At 38.7% G+C, this 25,857-nt stretch overlaps 1 protein-coding gene and 1 long non-coding RNA gene across 2 annotated transcripts; one reads left to right on the top strand and one right to left on the bottom strand.

Moving 5' to 3' along the window:
- Positions 1 to 6,953: 6,953 nt before the first annotated feature.
- NR0B1 (nuclear receptor subfamily 0 group B member 1) lies at positions 6,954 to 9,160 on the bottom strand. Its single transcript, XM_040531259.1, has 2 exons — positions 8,380 to 9,160; positions 6,954 to 7,334 (listed from the first exon to the last, which is right to left on the bottom strand). Exons 1-2 carry the CDS (start codon positions 8,981 to 8,983, stop codon positions 7,090 to 7,092), a joined length of 849 nt encoding a protein of 282 aa, XP_040387193.1. The 5' UTR covers positions 8,984 to 9,160; the 3' UTR covers positions 6,954 to 7,089.
- A 169-nt stretch (positions 9,161 to 9,329) lies between these two features.
- Positions 9,330 to 10,592, top strand: LOC121057314. The gene is made up of 2 exons (XR_005813748.1): positions 9,330 to 9,470; positions 9,772 to 10,592. It is a non-coding gene; the product is annotated as an uncharacterized LOC121057314 (long non-coding RNA).
- Positions 10,593 to 25,857: the final 15,265 nt, after the last annotated feature.

Genomic DNA, 25,857 nt, shown 5'->3' with positions numbered 1-25,857 from the left:
GGAGTTGGACTCTATGATCCTTGTGGGTTCCTTCTAACTCAGGATATTCTATGGTATCACAATTCACTTTCAAAAAAGCAAACAAAACCAAAACAAAAAACAACACTATGAAGTGGGGAGGAGGACAGAGAGAACTGAGAAAGCTAATGTCTGGCACACCACAGGTGTACACCGCAGGTTCACAGGGCAGGGCATCTGGGCACAGGGGCCCAGAAATATTCTCAACTCTACGGACCGAGCAGGAGTTGTTATATATGAGTTGTTTCTGAGCAGAATTTCTAGCTAGAATGATTAGTTCCACGTGATTAAGGGTCTTAGAGTTCAGAGGTGCAGTCCAGTTACCTTAATTTAAACAGTTACTGAATATTAACTGGGCTGTGATAACTTGTCCATAGCAAACGTCAGTGAAAGGTTTCTGTTCACAATGCAAATATCACAGAGGTGACAGGAAGAAACTGTCGCAAGTCAGCTTACAAACAGTAACTTCTTAAGAGTTAGGACTCATTTACAAGAGCCTGCTCAGCCATCATTCTTAAATTCCTCAATTTCTCCGCAGTTTGGGGGGTCTGGATTTTAGACACAAATAACTCATAAAGTACAGGTCATATAAGCTTCCTTACTCTAATTTGGGAGCAGATGTTCATGCTCAGATCCCCCACACAGCAGAATTTTTGTTTATCTGATAGTCAACTAAATGAGAAGGAAGGTTTACACCTAAGCATTCCAGACACTAGAAAAGCAACAATGCTCCCCAACATTCTAGAGGTCATCCCTAAAGATGACCTCCCACTACCATTCAGAAAGCCTCCTATGGCTTCCTGATAAAGATAAGATGGAAAAAAAAAAAAAAATCCTAGTTCCAGTACTGATCTTTTTGGTCACTTTGCCATTCAGTCCTATGTGCTGACTTCAGTGTCAAAAATAAGAAAAAGATCTGTCAACTGGGAGATATCTAATCTCTTCCAGAAATGAGGGTGACACCAAAGGCTCCAGGCCTCACTTTACCTAACTGTAGAGACTGATAGCTTAATGTATAATCTGTGTCTAGCCTTTTTCTATAAAGTACGAATCACTGACTCCATCCTAAAACCTGTAAACTGGGATCAAACGCCATCTGGAGGCGCTTGTGCTTCTCCGTTCACTCCAGACAGAGACTAGATGCCCCATCGACTGGATGTCAAATTTTCAGACAGCTCAGTTTAAGCAAGATGAAAGTCCCTCTATGTGACAAAACAGTGAGTAGTAAGATAACATGAAAGGGCAGTATCTTTTTTTTTTTTTTTTTCTGAACCTGAAGCTAGTGTCATTTTCCTTCTGTAAAATCAGTAAATAACATAAGCACACACAGAAAAACAGGTGTCTGTATGCCATGTGTGCTTGTATAAACATTTGTATGGTTATTTACCTTCATCTAGACACAGTGTGAATATCTAAAAATATCCGGGCCAATTTCACTGCTGACATAAGCAACGAAATGACTACTGATTTATACCAACAATGTGAACGATTTGTAGATTTGCCTGCGGTACCAGCTAACACGTTATAGCCCTGTGTCTTCACTGTGCTTGTTGATTTAAGGACATTGTTGTCAAAGTTCTTCTACAAGCCTTTAGTGGTTTTAGCTATTGAAACTTAACTGTGTACATTTCAGACTTAAAACTCTAGACTTCGACAATATAAAATGAATATTAAGACTGCTACAACAATATGTGTGTGCAGATCTCAAACTGCATCTCAAAATTTCAAAATGTCCTGATACAGTATTTGCTTACACTGTTCAGGACTTTTATTCAATGAGAGAAAAACAGATTGGCTTTCTGACTTTTTTATTTATTTTATTATTTTATTTTATTTTATTTCATTTCATTTCATTTCATTTCATTTCATTTCATTTTTGTTTATTTTTATTCTGTTGCTGTTTATCACAACACTCAGAAGATCCACTAGAGGAAGAAGTTCTACCTTTAAAGAGAGATGGAAATGACTGACAGTCTAATAGATTCAAACTGGTACATGAGGCCATTTCATAACAAGAAAATTAAAGTTGTAGAATCATTCCTTTGTGAACAGAGTTATTGTTCACTAAGCATTACCAGCATTCATAGTCTATCCACATCAGCAAACTGCTGGGGGAAATTATATATATATATATATATAAACTTGGAAGATTATGAATAAATGCCTTGCCTTTCCTTACCTAAAAGAAACACTCATAACCATATTAACTACAAGTGCAAGCTGGTTTCTAAATTATCCTTTCTCAAATCTCTTCAGAGAAAAGGCTATCACACAGCAGCAACCCCTGCCGAATGGTGCTTTGTGATTAGAAGCCAGCTACTGCCGGTGTTACAGCCCTGACCACAAGCAATGGGCAGCTCTGCTGAGGCAGAAGGAAATGTTTTTTGGTATAGCCCTGCTTCTATCTAGCTGAGGCAGTCAGTGGGAGGACTGCATAATTAAATTGCCTGGGAGGCTGCTTTTAGTTAAAATGTCTGTAACATAGTTCGAGGGCTGAAAAATGTGCTCAGAAGATTCATGCCCGGGATGACAGGGATAGGGAGCAAATAGAGAAAATACATAAACATTTTTAGAAATCATTTTTATAATTGAACTGGAAAATTACTGGTATGTTTAAGCGAGTGAGGGGAAAAAATCCATGCATAAATAGACAGCTTCCCCTTCACACAATTTTCAATGAATCCAGCCAAGTATTTTGCCACTCTTTTTGGTGGAAAAAGTGCAGATGCCTTTGATAAATTAAAGCTACTGATTTACATGGCCAGATTACTGTTGTCGTATGTACCTTGCTGACCTGATCGCACAAGATTTACACCTTGTGAGAAACCATATATATATTGCCCCTGTTTCAAACACAGTTATGTGGCAATGTCAAACTGGAGCTGCAGTGTCAGCATTGCCATGGGAAAGGACCCCTCATGTGACCCTGTGGGCTTTGAGTCCCGAGTGGGTCTAGCACAGCAGCTCCCAAGCAACCTTGAGCATGCTCCTGCAGTGCTAAGTACCTGGGAGTGTAGACATTACATGTGGAGCAAAAGAAAATTGTCAGGGAGAATCCCCTTCCTTTAGGGAAAAAATAAAATAAAATGAACTTTAGAAACCTGGCCTCATACATTCTCAGATGCTTAATAGAAACTTAAAGACCAAAATCCATGCATGGATCTACACAAGGTGCCCAGGTCTCAGCAGGTTAAGTATGAGGACATGATCACAGTGCCATATTCAGTAATTTTGCAGATACTGTCCAGCCCCACAAACACAAGAACAGCACAGGTCTCAAGACTGAATCACTCTGAACACAAGCTGCTGAAACAGCTGCAGAGATAATATTTTTCCCCTCCTGCTCATTCTTCTTTCCAATGGATATGAAAAGCCACAGGGTCACCTGCCTTTGCTCTGATGCTGAAGGGCAGCAGCAGTGGTGGAACTCCATTCCTGAGACCTATTCTGCCCCTACATATCCCTCTGCAGAGACCTTTTATGGTGCAGAACAGTCACTTTGGAGGGTGCCAGGCGTGGCTGTTCCCACTCACACAGACCCATGGGTGCAGAACCACCTCTGCCCTCAGTTTCAGCAGGCAGCCAGTAGGACAGGCACCAGTCACCAGGAGCTGGAAGGGTAGAAAAGGGGACCACGCTAGCCGATGTTATGCTGCTGCCAGCAGAGCTGCGTTCACAGCACAGTGTAGCACTGCTCATCATAAGATGGGACTGGCTGCAAGCTTTGTCTACACCTGCTGCCAGGGACATCCACAGAAATCCTCTCTCGTGTCTCTGAGGTGGCAATAGCCATAGCCACGTAGGACATTCAACACAGAGTTCACTCACCCTGCGGAGGACAGAGTCAAGGCAGAAAAGTATTTGTCCCAGTAACTCTTCCCAATGAAAACTTGGGCTTTAGAGCACTGACAGGCAAAGGCTCCAGGCAGTGGAGTAGCTTTGCTTACTTCAGCAAGCACTATATCCTCACAGAAGACGACTGAACAGGTTGCTCTTCACTCCTGCACAGCTGCTACTGTGCAGGTGCCAGTGCAGCTCAGGTGCCAGTGGAGGAAAAAGGAAGCCATCTAGTCCCAGCAGGTTGGTGAAGATGCCTGTGTCCTCCTCTGCATCTGCTTCTCAAGTAGGTTCTTCCCTACTCTGCAATATTTTCTGGACTTGATACAGAGTACTCCCACAGGCACCCTTTTGCTCCAGCTCTGGCCTGTTTTGCAAATTATAATCTCTATCCATTTGCTTCCAGTCAGTTCTTGGCACATTGTTTCCACACTAAAATCATACCCTTCCTCACTCTGTTCCTGAATCATACCAATTTCTTCTCTCCCGTTCCTGTGTGGATCCCAAGTTTTTATCTTGGTTTCTCCTATAAGTCTTTTTAAATTCTTTGCATAGTCATTCCTGTTCCTTTGACCCATGAGGAGACACATTTTTGCCAGTTCTCTGCTATGGCAAGGCAAAGAACGTCTAAATAAATTACTTTTCCCATTCAGATTTCCTATTTACTGTTCCCAGGTGCTTTCATTTGAATAGACAATAGCTAAATGACTAACAGTGCTGCTGGTCCGAGAGAAATATGATGGAGTACATTAAGTTCAAGGTGGATTCATTGTGCACAGAAGCAACATTTTTCATGACAACTTCAGAAAATTGAGTGGAATGCAGAATTTGCTCAGAGAGGGATATTCCTGCTTATCAACCTGGAGATGTAAGCCGGTCCACCTGAGTCATGAAAACTTTTGTGTTTAGTGGCACAATAGATCCAAAACGTCTCAAGGTGACTGTTCAGCTGAAAATCCTTGCCTGTGACCAAGGTTCAGCTATTACAATTCACTGTTATGAGTACTGCCAAGAAGCCTCTTCTGCCACTCAGCAGGAAAGAAAATATTTATTTCCATTTTTAAGTGTGAACAGTGTATTATGAAATTCAGTGGTATACAAAGTTGTTTTAATCCAAGCCTGTTTAATCTTTTTAGTTTTTACCCAAGATTCATCTGCTGCCACTAACCACTCTTTAAACATTTTATCAACATCCTTTGTGCTTTTGGGAAAAGAGGTTTCTTTGTCAGGCACCCTTGAAAGCTAAGTATTGTAAACTCATATTGTAACACATACATTTACATTGCAGAGACACTAGATATGCTCAGAAGCTATTGTAAACTCACGGAACATTTATGCATACAGAGTAAATACTCTCCATATGAATATATTTACATTTGTTATATGTGTGTGCATGCATGTGTGTGTACATGTAAAAGCATTTATTTAACAGAGACTAAGCCTGCTCTTTTTTGGAGTGGTCTGAAGTCTGAACTGGTAGTGACGAGCACCTTACTTACATTCTTTTTGTTCTTTGGAATTCTGGGGAAGCTTCTTAGGACACACAACCCTACCCAGAGTTATGTGAGCACCAGAAGAGCGTGCATTTAAGCCACACCATGAGTTTTCAGGAAGGGTGTTTTTTTTTGCTGCTTTGATTTGTTTGCTCAGCAATGGTCATCAGTCCATGACGATGTCCTTATTGCTATGACAATACAAACCTCAGTGACAATATTTATGGATGAACTCATCCCCCATGAATGTTTGGCTACCTCTACAGCTATTTCTACTTTCCACGTTTTATCTGGGTAGGTACAAGACAACAGTCCTCCTTGGGACCTACCTGAGTGCAGGAGTTGAGATTATCCTTTGCGCAAGGTGGCAGCAAAAGAAAGCTCTTCAAACACTTCCCTCTCTCCCCTGCACACCTGCTGTTAAGAATGACTGCCTCAGCTATAGTAACTGCATTTTAATGTGGTTAAAAGTGGTTAATATACACGTATATACTTACTGCTTTTACTTTGAGAACACTGTCACTGACATTTCTTTCACTGTTTCTTTTTACCAATATTCCCCAGGGGAAAAGGGTAACAAGCTGCACATGGAGAAAGGTAAGCCACAAAACAAATGGGAATTTGTTAAATTCTTGATTTTCCCTTTTTAATTTTAAAATAAAAAGGGATATTTTTTTTTCAAAAAAAACACAACTACTTTGGGAGAAAGGATCAAGTCCAAATCCAAGATTAAAAAAAAAAAAAAAAAAGTGTAAGCTTGACATTTAATTGACATCTTCATGCTAGCTGACAAATCCTGATGGACATAACCAATGAGTACACCACATGTCAGCGCAACAATTGTGTATTTCTATAGGAATTAGTTTGAAGAATCCAGCTACCAAAATCCTTACCAGCAAATGCCTAGATGAAAAGCAAAGAAAAGTGTCGAGTCCACACCAGTAGTTCACCACCCTATTCAGCATTTGCTTTTGGGATATTTTTACAGTTGTTTTTGTTTGCTTGTTGTTTTGGGGACTCAAGTGTGTGTGTGTGTGTTTTTTTCCCCTGAAGCCCAACATGTGTTGAATGGAATGTTTTACCACAAGTTACCCAAGCTTCATTAAATCTCAAAATATTCATAATATGCTTTCCCTCACATCAAATAAAATGTATTTTTTTAATACTCCTTACAGACTTTCAGTCTGTTGACTTCAAGTCAATAGAAGTAGTTCACTCACAGCAGTATGCCTCTGATGGAGCTGGTATTTGAACTATGAGCAGAATTGTGATTACAGTATCCTATTCTAATATCACCAGAACATGCAAAGCAAACGGCTTGTTCATTTCCCACTTCTGCATGCCAACTATGTTTAAAATGTAAACCTAGACTAGTTTGGTGGTGGTGGTTTTTTGGTTTTTTGTTGTTTTTTTTTTTTTTGGGGGGGGGAGAGCATGGATTACTAATCTTGAAAGTATAATCTAGTATGTGTGATCTTTATTCAGAGACATGGTAAAAGAATAGCCAGTCAACTTGGGTTATGAGCATTCTTTGCAACCTTAAAGCTTACTGTGATGACTATATTTTTATTCCAAAAACACTGTGTTTAATAAAAAATAATTCCAGAATATAAAGAATATTTTATTATTGAATACAAAAATACTATGTAAAAACAATAAGTTAGTTTATTTACAGTACTTTACACTATTCTGCTCTAGGGCTTCCTTTGCATTGAATTTATTTTCATTATTTTACACACCTTTATAATTTTGCACAAAGCATTTCCAAAAGCATGTCATCCATGTTCACTGCTCCAATAATGGGCCTGAAGAATAGTTCAGCAATCACATTAGCATTAATAGATCTTAACAAGGATAGAACAACATTCAGCTTGGCAAATCTGGCTTCATCACCTCTGTGAATGAGTCTGACATGTTCATTTAGAGCTTGTTGTGCTTCCCTCTGCAGTCCTTCAATATACTGTGTACACTGCAGTCCAGGTAAATCTGAAAAGAAAAATAAATTATTTTGTTTACATAAGTTTCATCTATAAAACACTCAGCTTACATATTATATTTATCACACAAAGAATGAAACAAATGAAATTGCTAGAGGACTTCTTGCATGCAGATTCAATGAGCCAAATTTTATAGTGTAGCTCAAAATCTTATCATGCTGGTGGTTCAGGACAATCAATACTCCTTGCTATTCAAAAGTGAACTACAATATTTGCCAACATTCATTTAAATGTTAAAAATAATTAGCTGATAACAGAAACTTTCACTGAAGAATGCTGTACAAAATGCCTTTGCAGTGACAAGTACAATCTGTAAATAGCAGAGATAACAATAAAAAATATATACGTTTAAAAAAAAAAGCTTGTTTAATAACTTGTTCACTTCTACAAAAGGCATTACTCTAGTAAGGCATCTTTTGACAACAGTTTCTAAGTAGCTCCAGATAACAAGCGGCAACAAGTATTAACTGCAATATATGATAGAAAGTTTCCGAGTGAACTACACTGAGGATATTGAGGGAGTGGGAGTAGAGGGATTTTGCTTTTCGGTGCAACAGTGTGAAGGCAGAAGTGCTAAATACAACTTGGTACAGCCATAGTTAGGAAGTGCCATATCCAGCTACCTTCCAGGTAAGTAACTGACATGGTAACCACTTGGTAGAGCTGTTGGAAGTCTTTAGGAAGAGAAACGATGGATGAAAATAAAAAGAACAGTAATGCAACGCAAAGCCAAACAAGCACTCCCCTGCCGTGGCACACCTGAGAGCCTGAGGTTTGCCCCGCTTTGTCCCCGCTGTGCGGGTGCCGAGCTGTCCGGAGAGGCCGCTGAGCCCCGCCGGCCGGACAGACGGAGCCCCAGGGCGGCTCCAAGCAGGCGGGGAGCGGCGGCTGCCTCCCGGCTTTTCCCGAGCCACTGTCACGGGCTGGGTATGTTTCATTCCTGGGACAGCGGCCGCGGCCCCACCCCTAGGGGGACTGCGCCCCGCGCCCCCCTGCTCCGCCACCTCCCTCGGGGGACCCCCGCGGGCACTCACCCGGGTTGAAGAGCACGGTGCCCTTGAGGTACGCGTACTCCTTGGTGCTGATGTCCAGGCTCCAGCACTTGGCCAGGAAGCCCTCGATGGCCTGGATGTCGCCGGCCGATGGCGGGTGCGGCCGCCCCGGCGCCGGTCCCCGAGGCGGGGTGTGCTCGCCCTGCCGCCGGTTGGTGAGGATCCTCTGCAGCATGCTGGGCTCGGCGCTCTCCACCGTCTCGAAGTGCACCCGGTCCTGCGCCAGCCCCAGCACCAGCAGGGGCGCCCAGCAGCTGCGGACCAAGACGAGCTGCTCTTCCAGGGGCAGCTCCTGGAAGCAGGGCACGTTCTGCACGAAGCGCAGCGTCTTCACCAGCACGGCCGACGCCGCCTTGCACGCCACCTGCGGGCTCTTCAGGGCCACCCGCCGCTGCGAGCCGCACGAACAGCCGCCGCACGCTGGCACCCGCCTCGCCACCGGCACCGGCCCCTGCCTCGGACCCTGCCCCGGCGGCGGCTGCCGCCTCTCCGCCTCCGCCTGCTCCTGGCTCTTGAGGATGTTGTAGAGGATGCTGCTGTGCCGCCGGCTGCCCGCGCAGCAGCGGCAGCGCTCCACGCACGCCATGGCACCCGAGGCCGGCGTCGGGGCTGAGCCGCCCCGGAGGAGGGTGCTCGGGGCGGTCGCGGTCCCCGCCGCCTGCGACCGACGGGAGACGCGCACTGCTCGCCCTCTGCCCGGCTCTTAACTTATTTATAGCCGGCGGCTGGGTGTGCGTGTGTGAGTGCGTGTGTGTGTGGTGTGTGTGCAGCCGCTGTGCCAGCGGTTCAAAGGGGCAGACACTCTTTACTGGCTGGAAAAGAGAGAGGGGAGGGAAAAATTAGAAAAGAAAAAAAAAAAGGAAAAAAAGAAAGCCCTCTTCCTCCTCCCCCTTTCCCGAGACAGCGATGCCTAGAGGGAGTCGGCGAGCCGCCCGCCCCTGCCGTCAGGCTGCGAGGTGGCGAGAGGCGACCCCGCACGTCGCGAAATGGCGGCCGGCCCCGCGCCCCGCGGGCTGGGGCTAGGGTGGAACACAGACTAACACCATGGCCGGAGCCAGGCGACACCGCCAACGGTACAAAGGGCCTATTGCCTCTGCTGCCGCCTCGGCTTGATTAACACCTTAATGCTGCCGTGCGGAAGGGAGGCGGACATGCTCCTGCACAGTGTGGGGTTGGGGTCCTGGTGAGGCTGTCAGGGGTCCCCGGGGTTGCTGCCTCTGCTGCATGAGATCCTGCATTGAAACGATGTGGATCTCCCGTGAAACCATCCCCCCCGAATAATTCCCTTCCTCTGCTTCGCAGTGCTGTTGTGCATGGCCCATCTTTATGAGGTCCTGATGTTTACATTCTACCTATCCATTTAAAACGTTTCAGTTTTCCCTACAGGCTTGTCATGCCCTGAAGTGAGTATTTCCTCCTCATCTTAGATCTCCACTTCTCTGAGACCCATCTCGTCGGTGTGACATATGGACTCCAAAACAAGAAAATAATTATACCAGGCCTTGATGTTTACACAGGAGAGATAGAGGAATAGTGATTGTTAAAATGTGGTTTTACTCTTGAATGAAAAACTCATTTACTTTCTTAGTTAGACTAACTAAAACTGGGTGCAGCAGAGAACAGTACTTACTCAATACAGTAAGTAAAGAGTTACTTCTTTGTGCCGTATATGGGCCAAACCAGAAACATTTTATGTTTTCTGTCAACTAGAAGAACCTTGGCACAGTTTTAGAGAAAGTAGCCAGTTTTCAGCAGCCTTCTGTACCTGGTCCATCAATATCTGCTACCAAGGGATGTTTAAATCAATCCTGGACAAACTTCTTTTCTTTCAATAAGAATTTGTAGTTTTTTAAGCGAATACCTCTAACAGCTTTGGGCTTCTTAGGAACATAGAAAGGTTAGGCCAGATCTCAGCAATTTCTTTTCCTTATGAAGCTAGTCCTCCTATATCAGCTTACATTGTTATATAGTCATTTCTCTCTAAGTATTCCTTCACAATTGGACTCAAAAGGGATATTCTTTACAAAAAAGCACAAAAGGTATATGTGTAATATAAAGCACTGGAGGGTTATTTGCCTTAAGTACACCTTGTTTTCCAAATGCAGATTGTCCAAAATCCTAATTATAATTATCTTTGGTTTTACCTGTAAAATGCATCATATAATTTGTTTGTTTTATTAAAATATTTTATTAACTTTTCTGATATCTCTTAAGCAGTCTTACAGTTTACTAATGCAGGGCTTTCAGATCTTTGTCTAAGGACTCTTATCATTTTTTTCCACAGACTCAAATATGATAAAGTCTTTTATTGTCTTTGCAGTGGTGGAGAATTGTTACATTGCACCAACGCACTGATATCTACAGTTTGCAGACAACTGAGTTTTGTCCCTGCAGCAAAAAGCAATCTTTCATTGAACATTCTTGAAGAAAAAAAAAAAATGCTTAGAGTTCAAAAATAAATAAACAAACAAATAAAACTTAAATGTTATGAAGTTTGTCATTTGAATAGTATCATTGGTAACTGGAAAATACTTGTCTAATCATCTAATATATTTTCCTGCCATTCACAAGTGTTTCATGGTACATAAATCAGTGTTTTCTCTACATTGCTATGTTAGATTTTTTTTCCTTTCTAGTCTTTTTCCTTCTTTTTTTTTTTCTTTCACTAACTTCCAACAGAAAACTTGCCACGATTCAGAAAACGAGCATCCCTAAGCTTTTAGTTGACTTCAGTAGCACTTCTCCCATGAGGTACATATTATTGGACTGACTGTGGAATCCAATTATGTTTTTTACTAGATTGCAATTTAGAAGGTATCTGTGGGAAAGTATGGTACAGCTGAGATTCAAAGCATTGCCTTTACAGTTTCAAACTTAGACCAGTAGTGGGAACATTCTGTTTATGGGAGGATGCTGCTTGCACAGGGCCATATGTAACTTTTATAGTGAGTCTATAATAGAAAATTTTCCTGATGTAGCAATGTGGATTGCAGGTATTTAATTTTTCAAGACATTTCTCTTTCAACCAAGTCTCAAATGTAGATACAACTCTACTGTCATACAATGACTTTGCTGGCACTTCATTTTTTAAACTAGCATATGCAAAAAGGTTTTTTCTTTGATAACTACATCAATATGGGTATCCCATGCTGTAACTGAAACTTGATTTATTATTAAGTGCCAGAAATTGCATTAGTATAGTCAAAAGTGTACCTCTTTCTCTCATAAGTACATTTATGCATTCATTTCTTTCTTTCTAACTCTTAATGTATCAAAATACATGGCATTTTATTCAGGGCAGAGCATTTCTTTCCCAATTAAAACATCAAAATGCCCTAGACATATCTAGTAATGTTTCTTAATGCCCTAGACATATTTAGTAATGTTTCTTATGTTGACATTTAGTGATTTGAATAGTCTTTGTTTTTGTGTCAGAGTTTTGCCTATCTAAAGCATTCAAGCTAAACAAAAGGCTACAAAGCGTTCTGTTTAAAAACAAACTGAAACCAAAATCTCTCACAGACAAGTAAATATGTTTTGATGGAAACTACGTGAAAACACATATAGCAAAAAAAAAGTGGATGTGTCTCATTTCTTCTAATTTACCCAGTCCATGTTGTCCAGTCATGAATAGATTTACATCCAAACAAAAGATTGCTTGTTTGTTTGTATTCTGTTTTGTTTTTGCCTCAGAGAAAAGCCTTGGATATGAAGGTGATACAGCGCAGTCTTGGCAGTTATACTCTTTCATGTTGCTCTTCAGTGTCTCTGTATTGCCCATCTGGTAGCACACTTGGTTCTCAGCCAGAGGGCAAGACTTCACTTTCAGAACAAGACCAAACAAGCATTTGGTTTGTGCCTTCAGTGCTTTAGTGCACCATTAGCTTGAGAGAGTGCTTTTGTCCAGTGGGGAATTGGATCCTGATGTTCTGTAAATACCTCCTATTCCTCCCTGTGTAAGGGCTGAAAAATGAAATTTGATCTTAAGATGAGATGTAAAACTGAGGGCTCAGTTCAGTGATTAGTACAAGTGAAGCTAACTTTTTCTCTGGAAAAAAAAAGGCATTGAATGTGGAATATTGTTAAGAGTATATGTTTAGTAAGACATCTTTGGTACAAGAGAAGTATTCCATAAAAACAATGTTTTGGAATTTACATATTTTGTTATGCTTCACCCATATATTTCTCACATATATTGAGACTGTCCATTTGTCAGATTGACCACCATTCACAGTCTCTGTATTTTACTGGGGTGTTTACTTGAAAGTGAGTGAGAATTAAGGGAAAAGTGTCATCGTTAAGAATGTTTTACCTACACATTTTATTAGGCATTCCTGATGGCACTACTGCCTCCTTCCTCAACTTGCAATGGATTCCTTGGGTGGAACAAACTGAGATCCTGACTGATTCTGCCTGAGCCAAAGACAGCTGATCAGTACCAATCAAGGGATGCTGACTGAATTTATAGAGCTTTTACGGCTGCCCTAAGGCTGTGATTTGACTGTTGTTACTGTATTCGACCACCAGCTCACCTAGCAGGATTTGTTTGTTATGGATTAGGATGAGCATGCGGTTATATTCTTATGGAAATAGCTGGACTGTATAATAACATACAGTTTTAGACCTTTACACCAAGTGCTTGAAAGTAGTTGATACCTAATCCAGTAGAATGATGCAAAAGCAGCCATTCAATATATCTTAAACAAATTTAAATCTTCAAAAGGTTTTTTTATATTTATTTATTTTTCTGGTCAGATGAATGCTTTGCAGCATATTGCTCTGAAATTTTGGATCCAGAAGTAGGAATCCTGAATTTGCATTTACTGTTACTGGACCATGCACTTTACTGTCGTCTTTCCATCGGCAGATAACCAACTTAAGGAGCCCTTCACACATCCCACACATCTTCTCACCTTCATGTGCTAATTCACCTTAGGTAATGCAATTAGGTTATAGGGGAAGGCAAAATTAGGGGAAGAGAAGCAATTTTTTCCGGGGAAAGGAGTTCAGTAACTTCACATAAAAAAAAAAATAAAAATAAAAAAAAGTAACTGATCTTTGGGCCCAAATATGTTTGTGTTAATGGGTGTTCTTTGGGCCTCTACTATGTAGAAGAGCTATGTATTCTAGCAATCTAGAACTAAACATTTAAGTATGCTGTTGGGGGTTGGCTGTGTCAATGTTCAAGTAATTTCTTTTTTTGGCAAAAGTTGGTTCATATGCTCCCAAACATCTGCTAGTGTAGCATGTTTAAGGGTGCAATCCCATAAGACAGATTTAGCCAGTCTAATAGCTCATTGGAGCTGAAAGAGATGACTTCCAGATATATCTTTGCTGCTGCTGCTTTCCTTGTGCCAGCTCTGGCACTCATCTGACTTCTTGGCGAGCCAAATCCTTTCATTAAGCTGGCTGCATTTTTAGAACAGCCATTACAGGAAAGGTTGCAAAGAAATTAGATACCTTGAAATGTGCTCTCCATGCTTTATTTTCCCCATTGATGCTTTCTGAGGTTCTGCCCAACCTAAAAAGTTGTACGACTCAAGTTATGGCAGATTTTTATTTGGCTGAATCAGCAAGAAACTAACCCATCAAAAAAAAAAAAAAAGAATAGCTTTCTGCCAGTTTACTGATCTGAACTTGTTCAGATAAGGATCAGAAGAATGCCAGAGCAGGTGGAAAGGAGTGGCCTTTCCTCATTTCCAGGAGTGGAAGGAGAGAGGGAAAAGAGCAGGACCACTGCTGAAAGCTCTTATTCCACTTGGTCACCATGTGGAACCCCTCCCTCAGGGGGGACAAAACCCTAAAGTTTGAGAATATGGGAGAGAGGGCTTTTAGTAATCTTTGTTTTAAAATGAATCTTTTAAACACCACCTGAAATTGAATTGATCTGTACTTTTGCTAATGACACTTGGCTAAGGGGATTGTATTATAAAATATTAGTGTCAAAATAACTTTCAATTACTAGCCTTATTACAGTCATTTGCCTCGAGGAATACATTGCTAATAGGGAAAAACAGATGGATAACAAAAAAAAAATCTGGAAAATTAATTGTTTTAATACATTGTTCAAGGTTGTGGCATAAAGAATAAAATGCATTCTAGCACTGTGGTGGCAATAGGACACTATGCATCCATTACACAAATTCTGAAGTTGAAATTACTGTACAAATACATCTGATTGTCTGACACTGACAAGTTCACAAATACATTTACATTTGTGAGTAATATCCAAGGATATGCTCCTAATAAAAATAATTTTTAAAAAAATTACGTGCAAATAGTTTTATCAGTTAGCATTCATTTTATGTGAAAATCAATGCGAGGGCTTTTAAAATGCATACATCTTTCCATAGGTTTTAATTGAGACATATTTCACCTAAGATGGGTATTTGAAAATACTGTCCTTTTGGTGAATCAGTGATGTAATTTCTCATTAAATCAGGTTCATGTTTTGGTATTATAAAACATACTTATTTCCTTTTTATCATTCTCTGTACATGCACATACATAAATGATTTGTAGGCTTATCATGCAAACTAAAATCTGAATCTCAAATACTTATAATCTTAAAGTAACTTCTGCAGTCCTTTGGCCATGTTCTTTGCTTAAATCACAGTTCACCATGTTTCTAAATTTGTACGTTTTATATAAAACAGGAAAATCATTTGGCATTCTGTTCTGCTGGCAGACAACATAGACTACATCCTCAGTTTTATCAAAGTAACTGAGCTAGCTTACCCTCTTTAAAGAAAGGATTTTTCTAACCTAGATCATTTCAGCAGAACTTGATTAGAGAGTGATCTGGCAGTTATGTTGGTGCATCTAGTGTACTCAGAGTCGTTGATAGACCAATGTACCATGAGAAATGCTAACATCTTAACCTACCTCAGCTGCAGCCAGACAACATCCTTGGTTGGTCTGAGATTCAGAGAATCCCAGGGCTAGTATCGTAAGCTAACCTTGGACTTCCTAAAGGCACTATTTCCGCTGCTATATGCTGAGCTTTTGTTGACTGAAGTGCAATTTCTGCTCATCTCTATGCCTCTGCAGGAAACCATTCAATCGTGATTCAGATTTAGTGTGAAAACTTTGTGGGTTTTTCAGTGATCATGACAGGGGAAGGTAGAGACATTAAACGTTGAGTTAAAAGAGTAGGTATTTTTGTTTTTTCTTTCGTTTTTACCAAATCATCTGCTGAGGTTTGGGGGGTTTTGTTTGTTTGTTTTATTTATTTATATATATATATATACTTTTTTATTATTATTATTTTTTCTCCCTGGATATCCATGAAAATGGATAGCATTGAACAGAACAGTTACTGAGTAGAAAACCCCTAGACTCCAGTGTCCATACTGGTGGCTTTAGTTCAGAGGAACAAACTACAATGAAATACACACACATTGTTGCTAAGTGAGAAGAACCCATGAAGGAGGAGGAATACATGAATGCGTGAAGGAATAGGGCACTGCAAAGAAGGATGGAAAGTGCCACTGAATGGTGATAGAGTAGTTATAAGATGTACATGCAAGATAGAAAATGAAGTACAGTGAATGGGCATGTTGAGGAAATCTTTAGCTTAGAAAATTAGAATTGGAAATTTTTCAAGTGATGAAAAAATAAATAAAGAAAAAAAAATAGGGTAGAGCTTGCAGCAGGAGAGAGTCCATTTAGGGACAGACAGAATGAAGACAGTTGTTCCATAGATATAAGATTGATACATATATTTTTCTTTATGCTTCTTTTTGTTAACCTGTTGTTGGGGGGTTGGTTTATTTGGTTTTGGAAACAGTATTGGAAATTGGAATTAGAGAAGAAAGGCATCCTTTTTTTTATTTCTTCCAGCCCATGGAAGCCATACTTCATGTAGATTTCTGATTTTTGTGAAATTTCACTAGAATTCCACTATTACATTATTTTCACTAATTTCCCTGTTATCTCAAGGTATGTCTTTCCAGGTTTTGGTTTTGAAGGTATTTTTGTCTTAGAAGAGATTCCTTCTTTTGTACCTTCATCATTTATTTTGTTTTCCATTCCAGCCATTTATACACCATGCAGAGTATCCACATCAGAAGGACAAAAAAAAAAAATCACTAAAATGTCATTGTTGACACTTCATTGTCTCTTTCTTGCATCCAGAAATGTATTCAGTTTAAATCTTTCACTCTTCTCAAGGACATGTTTTCTCTGTACACCTGTAAGATAGTAAATCATATCATTACCTTGGACTTTTAATCTCAGAACTTCAGGAGCATGGTCTGAGAATGAGAAATGAGGATGTTGCCGATTGCAGATGTTAATGTCTGAAACTTTAAGCAATTACATGAGGAATAGTTTAGAATAAAACAACTATGTTTACTTTTGACTTGAAGTATGATTTTTAATCTTTTATTAACTGTGTTCTGTCCTCGCAGTAATTCATACATAAAGCATAGAAAGTTTAATCTGATATTTCATAGCTGCTTATTTCTCCTAAAGAAGACTTGAGTGCTTTTTGTTACCACACTTGGCAACACAAATCCCTTACACACAAAAATCCCAGAAACTCTTTGAGGACCTCCTTTTTCTCTCAGCAGTGCTCTTCCCTTCCACCTCCAAACCCTATAGCAGTTCAGTTATTATAATAGTTTCTAAGTTTCCCAAATCTTTGCCAGTGTTTCCTGGTAAGCAAAGAGCAGTTTACTTTGAAGCAGGTCAGGTTATAATTTTAAAATGTAGAGAGAGAATAAACTACCCTTCTGTAACTGAAACTGTGTAAGTGGCTTCTTTCCAAGGTCTTGCTTACCAAGAGATATGAATAGTCTGCTTCCCTGCCATGGTAGATGCTGAATTCCGCCCTGATTCATGGAATTCTTCTCTGATCAGTAGAATTACATTAGTGTCAGAACTCATATAAAATTGTGGTGCCTTGCACTGCTCAAAGAAAGTCCTCTAAGGTTTTATCCACCCCACAAAATTAAACAAGAGTAGTTTTAATAAGTCTATCAGGAGTATCAATGACATGTTGGAAATGACAGTCACAGTCCAAGTCCTCCAGGCTGTCAGTGATATCACCTTCATTCCCATGGCTAAATCAAAGCTACAGTAGTTTGACGTCTTCATTTTGCTGAGTAGACATACTCCTAATATCTGTTTTTAAATGATTCGATTCAAGTAATAACTACAGCTCCCTGATATTATGAAGCAACATAAAAGGGAAATCCCATGTATTCCTGGCTTATGGTGTCTATGTTGTACTGTGAGATTGTAATTTGGGAAAGATGATACACTACTAAAAGAAAACTAAAAGTATTTTTCCAAAATATTTAAAAGCTGAGGTGATATGGCTCAAACACCATCATTTCATGTCTCTGTTGCTGACACAGCTGATGTTGAAACAGTTTTATTAAAGACATTACAGGGTCAATGTAAAATCTCTGTGCATATCTAAAGCATTTTGAATGATTTATGTGAGTCCATGGATATTCATTATGATGATATTCTTTCATGTTTCCATTGACAGGCAGAACAATGTCACCGGTAATGTCCAAAATAAATTATATCATCATAAAACTGGACCTTAAATGCAACAAAATTAAATTTAAGGTAACTCTTAAAGTTTGACAATTAAGGAAAGTTAAAGGACATATTTCAAGCAGCACTTGACACTCTAAATTGCCCTGTTCTCAGTAAGTGTTGACGTGCAGTAGGCTTTGTGACACAGAAACAGACGTATCATCTGTAATCTATGCTACAAGTGCAAGTGGAAGAATGTAGTGAGAGAGCTTATTCTTAATTCTCTCACCTTGTCTGGTTTATAGGTACTCTGTATTAATACACTGTTTTCAATGCCACCCGTCTCAGAGTACTGCAGTTTTCTGTACCAGGCATGTGCTGTTTTCTGTAGCTATCAAAAGATTCTCTTCAGTAAGAGTTCATGTGTAAGTACTCATTATCTCCAGCAATTCTGCAGCTGGCCCCAATGAAAATACAGACTGCTTATGGATTTCCTGATAGCCTCCTTTATATTGCCGTTTATGTAGAAAGATGATAAGTAAAGACTGAGATAAGAGTGCCATTGTGCTTAGGAGCTCTATAACTAGTAGTAAGAGACTGTCAGCAGTTCAGAAGATGGATTATCACAACTAACTGAAAAGAATCAAAGCCAGAGAGGGCAAGAGGTGAAATGATTTCTCCAATATTATTTATCAGATCAAAAAACAGAATTAGGAAAGAAAACCACCAGTGGAATTAAGGCTTTGTTTAAGCCAAAAACAAATTTCCCGCTAGATTCAATAAGGCTAGGTTTCATCCCACGTATTAAAACTTCCCTGCTTTATCATTCCCTGTACCACACCAGGCCTAGCATACACCTTGATTTTAAAATATCATATGCCATATTCAATACCGAGATTATGATTTTTTTTCTGAACATACAAAAACAAATTGGAAACTTGTTTCTCTTATGAGCTGAAATAGAGGTCATCCAATTCCTTCATCAATGAAGCATTGAAAAATGTAAGCACTATTCACAAAGGCCTGAATCATGCTGGCTGTGGATCAAAGAGCCACTTTCAGAGAAAAAGTGGAAGTTAACATCAATGGAGCAGTCAACATTTCTAGTACCAACATCAGGAACATTACTGGTCCTCTTTGTCCTCCACTGATGATGTGTCAGGCCCCTTTCCACCCAGTAAGTATTCCAGACCAGATTAAATTCTGCAATATTTCTCCTTCCACTTTCCTTAATCTTCTTTGTTTCTTTGCATTGGTGTTTTCATGCACATGGTTGTTCTCTAAATCCTGATTTTTCTCTGAAATTGCTTGTGTAGCAATTAAATTGTTTATCTGTTGTTTTGTTTGTTTGTTTGTTTTGTTTCCCTATGCTTCCCTAGTGCTAGGCTTTATCTAGTATATACTAAATCCATATTCATCTTTACTCTGACCAGAGTGTTAAGTTCATTTTAAGTAAAGGGTAATTTACTAAAGTAAAATAAAGTATTTTCTTGTACATTCTCACTTATTTTAATTGGATGCTTTCCACCCTGGTAGTATTGCTTTTTATCTGGTAATGGATGTATTTCTATAGCTGACAAGTTGCATCACTTGTAGCACTGCTGGCAAAGCCTGGTTGCATGCACATTGTTCTTTTACTGCTTACAAAAGTTTATCGTCCATATGAGGTCCAGGTCTGCATTTGCACACAAATTGTGTAAATTCTGCTGCACAGGGACTGATTGGAAATGAAGGTGGCAAAGCTTCAGCAGCTACACTGAGCAAGTACAAGCTCTTCTATGTCCTGGAGTCCTGATGCCACTAAGCATCAAGCCTATGCACTGAAATTTTCTTTCCACAGAAATCAAAGCACTAGAGATGAGGGGATGAATTAGGATTGGCACATGTCTTGATACATCCTTACCATGTCTTGGATTCAGGGTGCGGATGGAGTACGTATCCACATTAAAGACCTTGAAGACACTCTTGGCATCTCAAAGTTCAGATGACAAAGCCTACAGCTTCCTCTGTGTTCTTTGATGATACAGCTTATTTTTATTAAAAGCAATATAACTGTCTTGTTTATATGCCTTGTACACTTCAGTATTCAGTCTTGCTTCTTCTGCTCCCATTCTCTGTCTTCACAGCACTTCATTATTAGAGGATTTTTGACTGGATTTTATTTTTAATTTTCTAAAAAATGTTCATATATTTTGTACATAATTTCATACACATATACATATATATATACACCTTTAAAGGTGTATAGATGAAATACATTTCATTTGAGTGTACCTTTTTCCTGCAGAGTTCTCACTTTTGAAAATCTTCATTTTTCTTTCTCTTTATAAAGGCTGGATTTTGCCACGTCTAGTAACCTATGCTCCATAACTTTCTTCTGAAATCTGTAGTATGATTTGTGCTGAAAAGGACATAAGGGAAGCAGCAGGTAGCTTGGAATCTGTTTATGCAGTTTCATACGGTATAATTAGCATTCAATTTTATCTCTGCAGACAATAGTTAAATCATACTAGGCAGATTAATGAGGTAAATTCACTATTTCTTTGTATTCTTGGTTTATAATTATGATTTTTTTTTCTCATTTTAACCTCTCCTCTGAAGGAAAATATGTAATGATATGAACCAAACTTTGTTATGAAAAATGTAAACAGAAAAAAACAGGTTGTTCCTGTATTTAGGTTTGGGGAGAATAAAGGCCATATGCTTTAGTTAGTCTCCATGCAAAGAGCAAATTAAACAACTTCTTTTTCTTTTCATTGGATATAAATCTCTGGGTGAGATCATTGTACGTCACAGAACAAAAATAAGGGCATAATTATGAGATATTGAATAACAAAGATAATTTATTTTCCTCTGTGTCTCTACACAAGAAAGGGTTTGGCAGTGTCCCACTGTTCTGTCCTGAGCATGGACTGCTCTCTTAGTGATGCAGATAAGTAGACTACAAGCCTAGAAGAACTCTTCTCCCTCCAAGCTCGTTTATACTTAATTTGCAGCCCCTGGCCTTTTCCTTAGTTTTAAGATGGGTCCTCTCTACATGCTCGTCCAAAAAAAAAAAAAAATGGTCTGTCTGCTTCTTATTAATGTAAATGTAGTTGTCTTGTTAGAAAACCTGTGTAATTAGGATTGTTCATTTTTACTAGATCAACTCAACTAGAATGATATGTGTAACAAATACTGTTCATAGTCTTTGCAGAAAGTATTGTGAAAAGCCCCCCTTTTTCTTTTTGAGTTACACATATTTACTTCCGGGAATTTGACTTAAAAGATCTAGAGGTAACCAGAAAACAAAGCAAGACAGCAACCTTATTTTCAGCCTCCTCTTCCCCTATGATTTCTATTTCAGGGTTCTGTGTACCTTTCATTGCTCAGGCTTGATTTTTCCCATTTTGTTCCAGCCAGGCCTAACTCAACCCAACTCAAAACCAGTTGTCTTAACACAATATGGAGAGTCTTTTTCTTTTTTTATTTCTTTTTTTTTTTTCTTTCCAGAAAATTTGGAGAAATGCAGAATATATCATGCATCTATGTTAAGGCAGGACTGCAGTATATGTTTCACCTAGTGTCACAAACAATATCTTACTAAATAATGAACAGAAGAAGCCCTTTCTCCAGAAAATGTGTAAGACAATGCAGATGTGGTTAGACTGTGTCATTGTAAAATAAACAGGAGGCAATTTTTCCTGATATACAACAGCTGACTGATATCAGTTCTATTTGCTATCATTACTATTAAAAGAATGGTCTATTAGGACTTTTCTTTCCCCAAGAGAACCCTAAGTAAAAGCTCCAAGGACAGTTCCAAATAGACTGTAATAGTTCAGACATTTTTATCAGCAGCACATTATGAAACTGTGCTAGCTTTCTCTTACTTTTCTTACAAGTCAGGCTTTTCTCATAACATCAGCAAAGGAAGGGCAAATTCTCTGCATGTAACTCCATAAACAGCAATGCCACCAAACTGCATGGCATTAGCATATACACAGCTTTTCTGCAGTACCCCGTCTTCTATCCCTATTTTCCATAAGTAACCTGTTGAAATTCCTTTGTAGAGAAGAATCTGTCCATAGTCTAACAAAAGCTGCAGCTGATTCATTAGAGGGTGGTATGCCTCCTAAAATACAATTAGGTGCTTGTGGTCTTAATGATGAGACATTTAGAAGAAATATAGCCAGTAGAGTATAAATACATTGCCAATAGAGTATAAATAGCTCAGTATCTGTATAAATAGGAGGTAAAATCAGTCTCTCCTTATTCAAACTAATACATCCTGGGATTCTACTGCCTCTCTTTATTATTATTATTATTATTTTTAATTTTACTGAAAATCAGAGCCTCAGTGTGTTAATTGCTTAATTGCCTTTAATTCATTAATTACTTGTTATAAGTTAGTGACTGACAAAGCCTGTGTTATCTCATTATTGTTTATAACATATTACAGAAGGAGAAATAGGTGCATGTGTTTTATCTAGTGTTCCAAGCAAGTCAACAACTTGGATTAATGATAGAGAAATTTCATGTTTCTAACTGTATAAGCCCTTCATATATTCATAAATAGTATTTCAGAGTAGATCATTAAAGTCTTAACTGTGCCAAATCCTGCACTGTTAGGACTATAGTCTCCTTGTCTTTGGAAAATAATAGCAGATAGTTTAAACTGTATCTGCTGTAGAATGGCATTAAAATCAAATTTGTCCACCAGTTTAGGAATCAGAATTTAAGCAGTAGAAGAGGCAAATAAATGCTTCTTACGTGTTGGAGTCACTTCATTCCATACTGCATGAACTGTGTATAAAATCACATTTTTTTCTATTAACTTGCAGAGCTCTTTGCTGAATCACATAAATTTCTGTTGCACCACATTCATTGGTTTTATGACACAGTTCTTTGAGTGATTTTTTTCATTTCTTTTTACTTCAGATTCACCTTTTTGTATGCCCTCTTCTGTGACATTCATTGGACAACAGAAGTATGGTACTTAAGAACTGCACCACAGGGCACAAAGACAGGTAAGGTGAAGGGAAACATGTTATAGCTCTACATTACCACAACAATATAATGTTCCAGCACATTAACAATGATATTTTTAGACTGCAGTTTCTGGTATTTAATTGTCAGTCTAATGGTTTCAAGTATACCACACAGACACATACTGTCATATGCAATTATACTTTGATGTGCTCTAAAGGTAAAAGAGTAAAGGTCCAGAGATTGTAATTACAAATTAGACTGATATGTTTTCTTTATGAAAAAGCAGTCACTCAAAGCAGGCACATAATTAAAATATGATACTACTTATTTTTTTTTTAATTATAAGTTTATGTGGCAATTTACGGATTTATAGAAGTGTAGACCACTGTCCAGAGGAGTTTATAGCAATTATTACAGGTGTCCCAGGCTACTCTGGCTCTGCTGGTATAAATGGAGCTTTGCTTAGATACTGTGCATGACTGCTCCTAAATTCCTGCGACTTTCATTGTCTTCATCATCTTAAGGTGAGACTGGGTCTCTGTTGGTGATACTGTCTTTTTCTTTGTAGCTCAGCAAAGAAAAAAGTATTTTGTATCCAGCTCCATTATTGTTCAGTTTACTTGATTTCTTTGATTTAGTGATTGTAGTGAGAGATTTGTGAGTTTAATTTCCTGAGATTTAAGACGGCTACCCTCAGCTCAGGAACGTCAGCAGAACAGTTCTTCTTGTAACTCACTGTCTATGATTTGACTGTCCAAAAACCAAAAATGTTCATAACTTTGTGCACCTAAAAAAGGGGATTTTGTCTAAAGAAAAGTTTGTTTATTAAAAGTTCCATCTATGACCTTTAAAAGCATGACATACATTATTCAGAAAGCATGGAACAATGACAAGCCAAGCGTTCGTCTCACTAAAAGCACTTTTTTTCTGAAATGATTTCATAATAACAAAATCTGAAGGGCAATAGAAATATAATGTTCCTCAGAGAGAGAAAAAAAAAAAGGCATTGTTTAACAAAAGTGCTGCCACTGCATTAAAAGAATTCAAGAAACTCACAATAATATAATAATAAATTACAATTGCCTATTGTGCTTTCCTAATGACACTTTATTTATTTCTGTTTACCACCTGTATCATCCTCTGTTTGCCATAACATGTTGTATTTTTTTCTTATGTGTTAATGGTTTGTAAATAATCATCATCTGAAAACATAAGGATTTTTTCTCCGTTTATATTTCTGATATTTTTTCTTCACACAAACAAAATGAGAATTACAGATATACAAACTCTAAGTGTTATAGCTGTTAACTTGATTATAAATGTCCATACATTTGGCTTGATAAAAATTTGGTGCTATAAGTTTCATATTTCAAATTAACATGTTCTGCTGTGCTATAGAAATGATGGATCCGTGTAGCATTATGTGGTTTATCAATGTGACGTTGCAGAGTTCATTTTAGAAATGCAGAGAATTGAAAAGAGGTAAAATGAAACACTATTCTATTTCCATTTTAGCACTTAATTTAAAACTATAGTCTGAAACACAGCAAAATGGGACTATTATCCTGGTGAATTAAATATTAACTTTGATTAACTTTATGCTGCTGTACCACTTAATCCTTGACATTGACCTACTTTTCTCAAGTTATTGTGTAGCGACTTATATCCTTGTTGTTTGGGGGGAAAAATTTCATACTGTTATGGTGGCCTGTAATTAAAACAGCTCACATTTATTGAAAGTTTTACCTTCAACTGTGTTAACTCCTTACAAGCTTGTGAGGAGGTTTGCAAGCAGCAGCTTATTTTAAGCTGATATCAAGTCTAAATTAAGGTCATATTCAATGCAAACATAATGGTAGAATTGAATGCCATATTAGCAGAACACTGGTGTAGGACAGTGGAGATGTCTGTTCATTTCCCAGCATGGACGACAGATACTCTGACTGACCTTGGATAAAACAGTCTGTCTCAGATTTCAATTTCCCGTCTGTGAAAGGGGACTAATATCTTCCTACCACAGAGGCATCCTTTGCAAATGTTTATTCATGACAGTGAGACAGTTACGTAGTGAGGTTTATAAGATACTACAGTTTCAGCAGCTGTAATGCCAGACGTTCGCAGAGGTTATGAATAGCATGCCTAGGAAGGAGGCATTCCAGCTACAGGTTGCTCTGGTTCAGCACTGTTAAATTCTGTGTTGGTTTTTGTTTGTTTGTTTGCTTGCTTCATCTTTATTTATATTCATACTAAATGGTTCACATTTTTTTTGTTTATTTGTTTGTTTGATAGTCATTGACTCTAGCACTTTCTGTTCCCTGTTTCTCAGTTGTATTTGCATTTACTCTCATTGATGGTTTGTTAACTCTACAAATGTACACTTAACTCACACAGAGCTGCTGATATGTGTAAGACAGTGGTAGCTAATGCAAGTGACTAGAAATCAGCTTTTCAGTAGGTAATCCCCTGCCTTTCAAAGGCATCAGTCAAGAATTTTGACCTCCAAGCACAATAGCTTTTTTGAAATGCAGGGTTTCTTTTTTTTTGTTGTTTCCAGACCATTTCTCTAAACATCCCCAAGTTTTAGCTACTATGCAGAATCCATCTGCTGGCAGCATTTTTTTTTCTTTTTTTTTTTTTTTTTCACTTTCTCTTCTGGGTGGTCAGCATCTTGGAGAGCAAGAGCTGCAAGAGGATGAGAGATGCTAGATGCTATTTTTGGCATAAGAAAGTTATGATGATATATAAAATACAAGGGGTCATACTAATATAAGACTCAACTGGTAGCAAACCATCCATAAAAGGTGTTCCATACAAAGACCAGTTATAGAGATGAAGTTAAACCTAAATATTACCACACTGCAGAATTAGATTGTAATTCAAAAGTGTGCTTATTTTCAGGCTTTGTTACTAGCTCCTGATCACCAATCTAATTATGTTTCAAAGAATATAAAAGGGCAACCATGAGCATCTTGTGGTAACAGTTAAAAGGGTCATGTA

Source organism: Cygnus olor, chromosome 1 (assembly GCF_009769625.2).
Source record: "Cygnus olor isolate bCygOlo1 chromosome 1, bCygOlo1.pri.v2, whole genome shotgun sequence".
Taxonomy (NCBI): domain Eukaryota; kingdom Metazoa; phylum Chordata; class Aves; order Anseriformes; family Anatidae; genus Cygnus; species Cygnus olor.
Note: the sequence above shows the minus strand (reverse complement) of the source record. Positions and strands in the feature narration are given on the sequence as shown.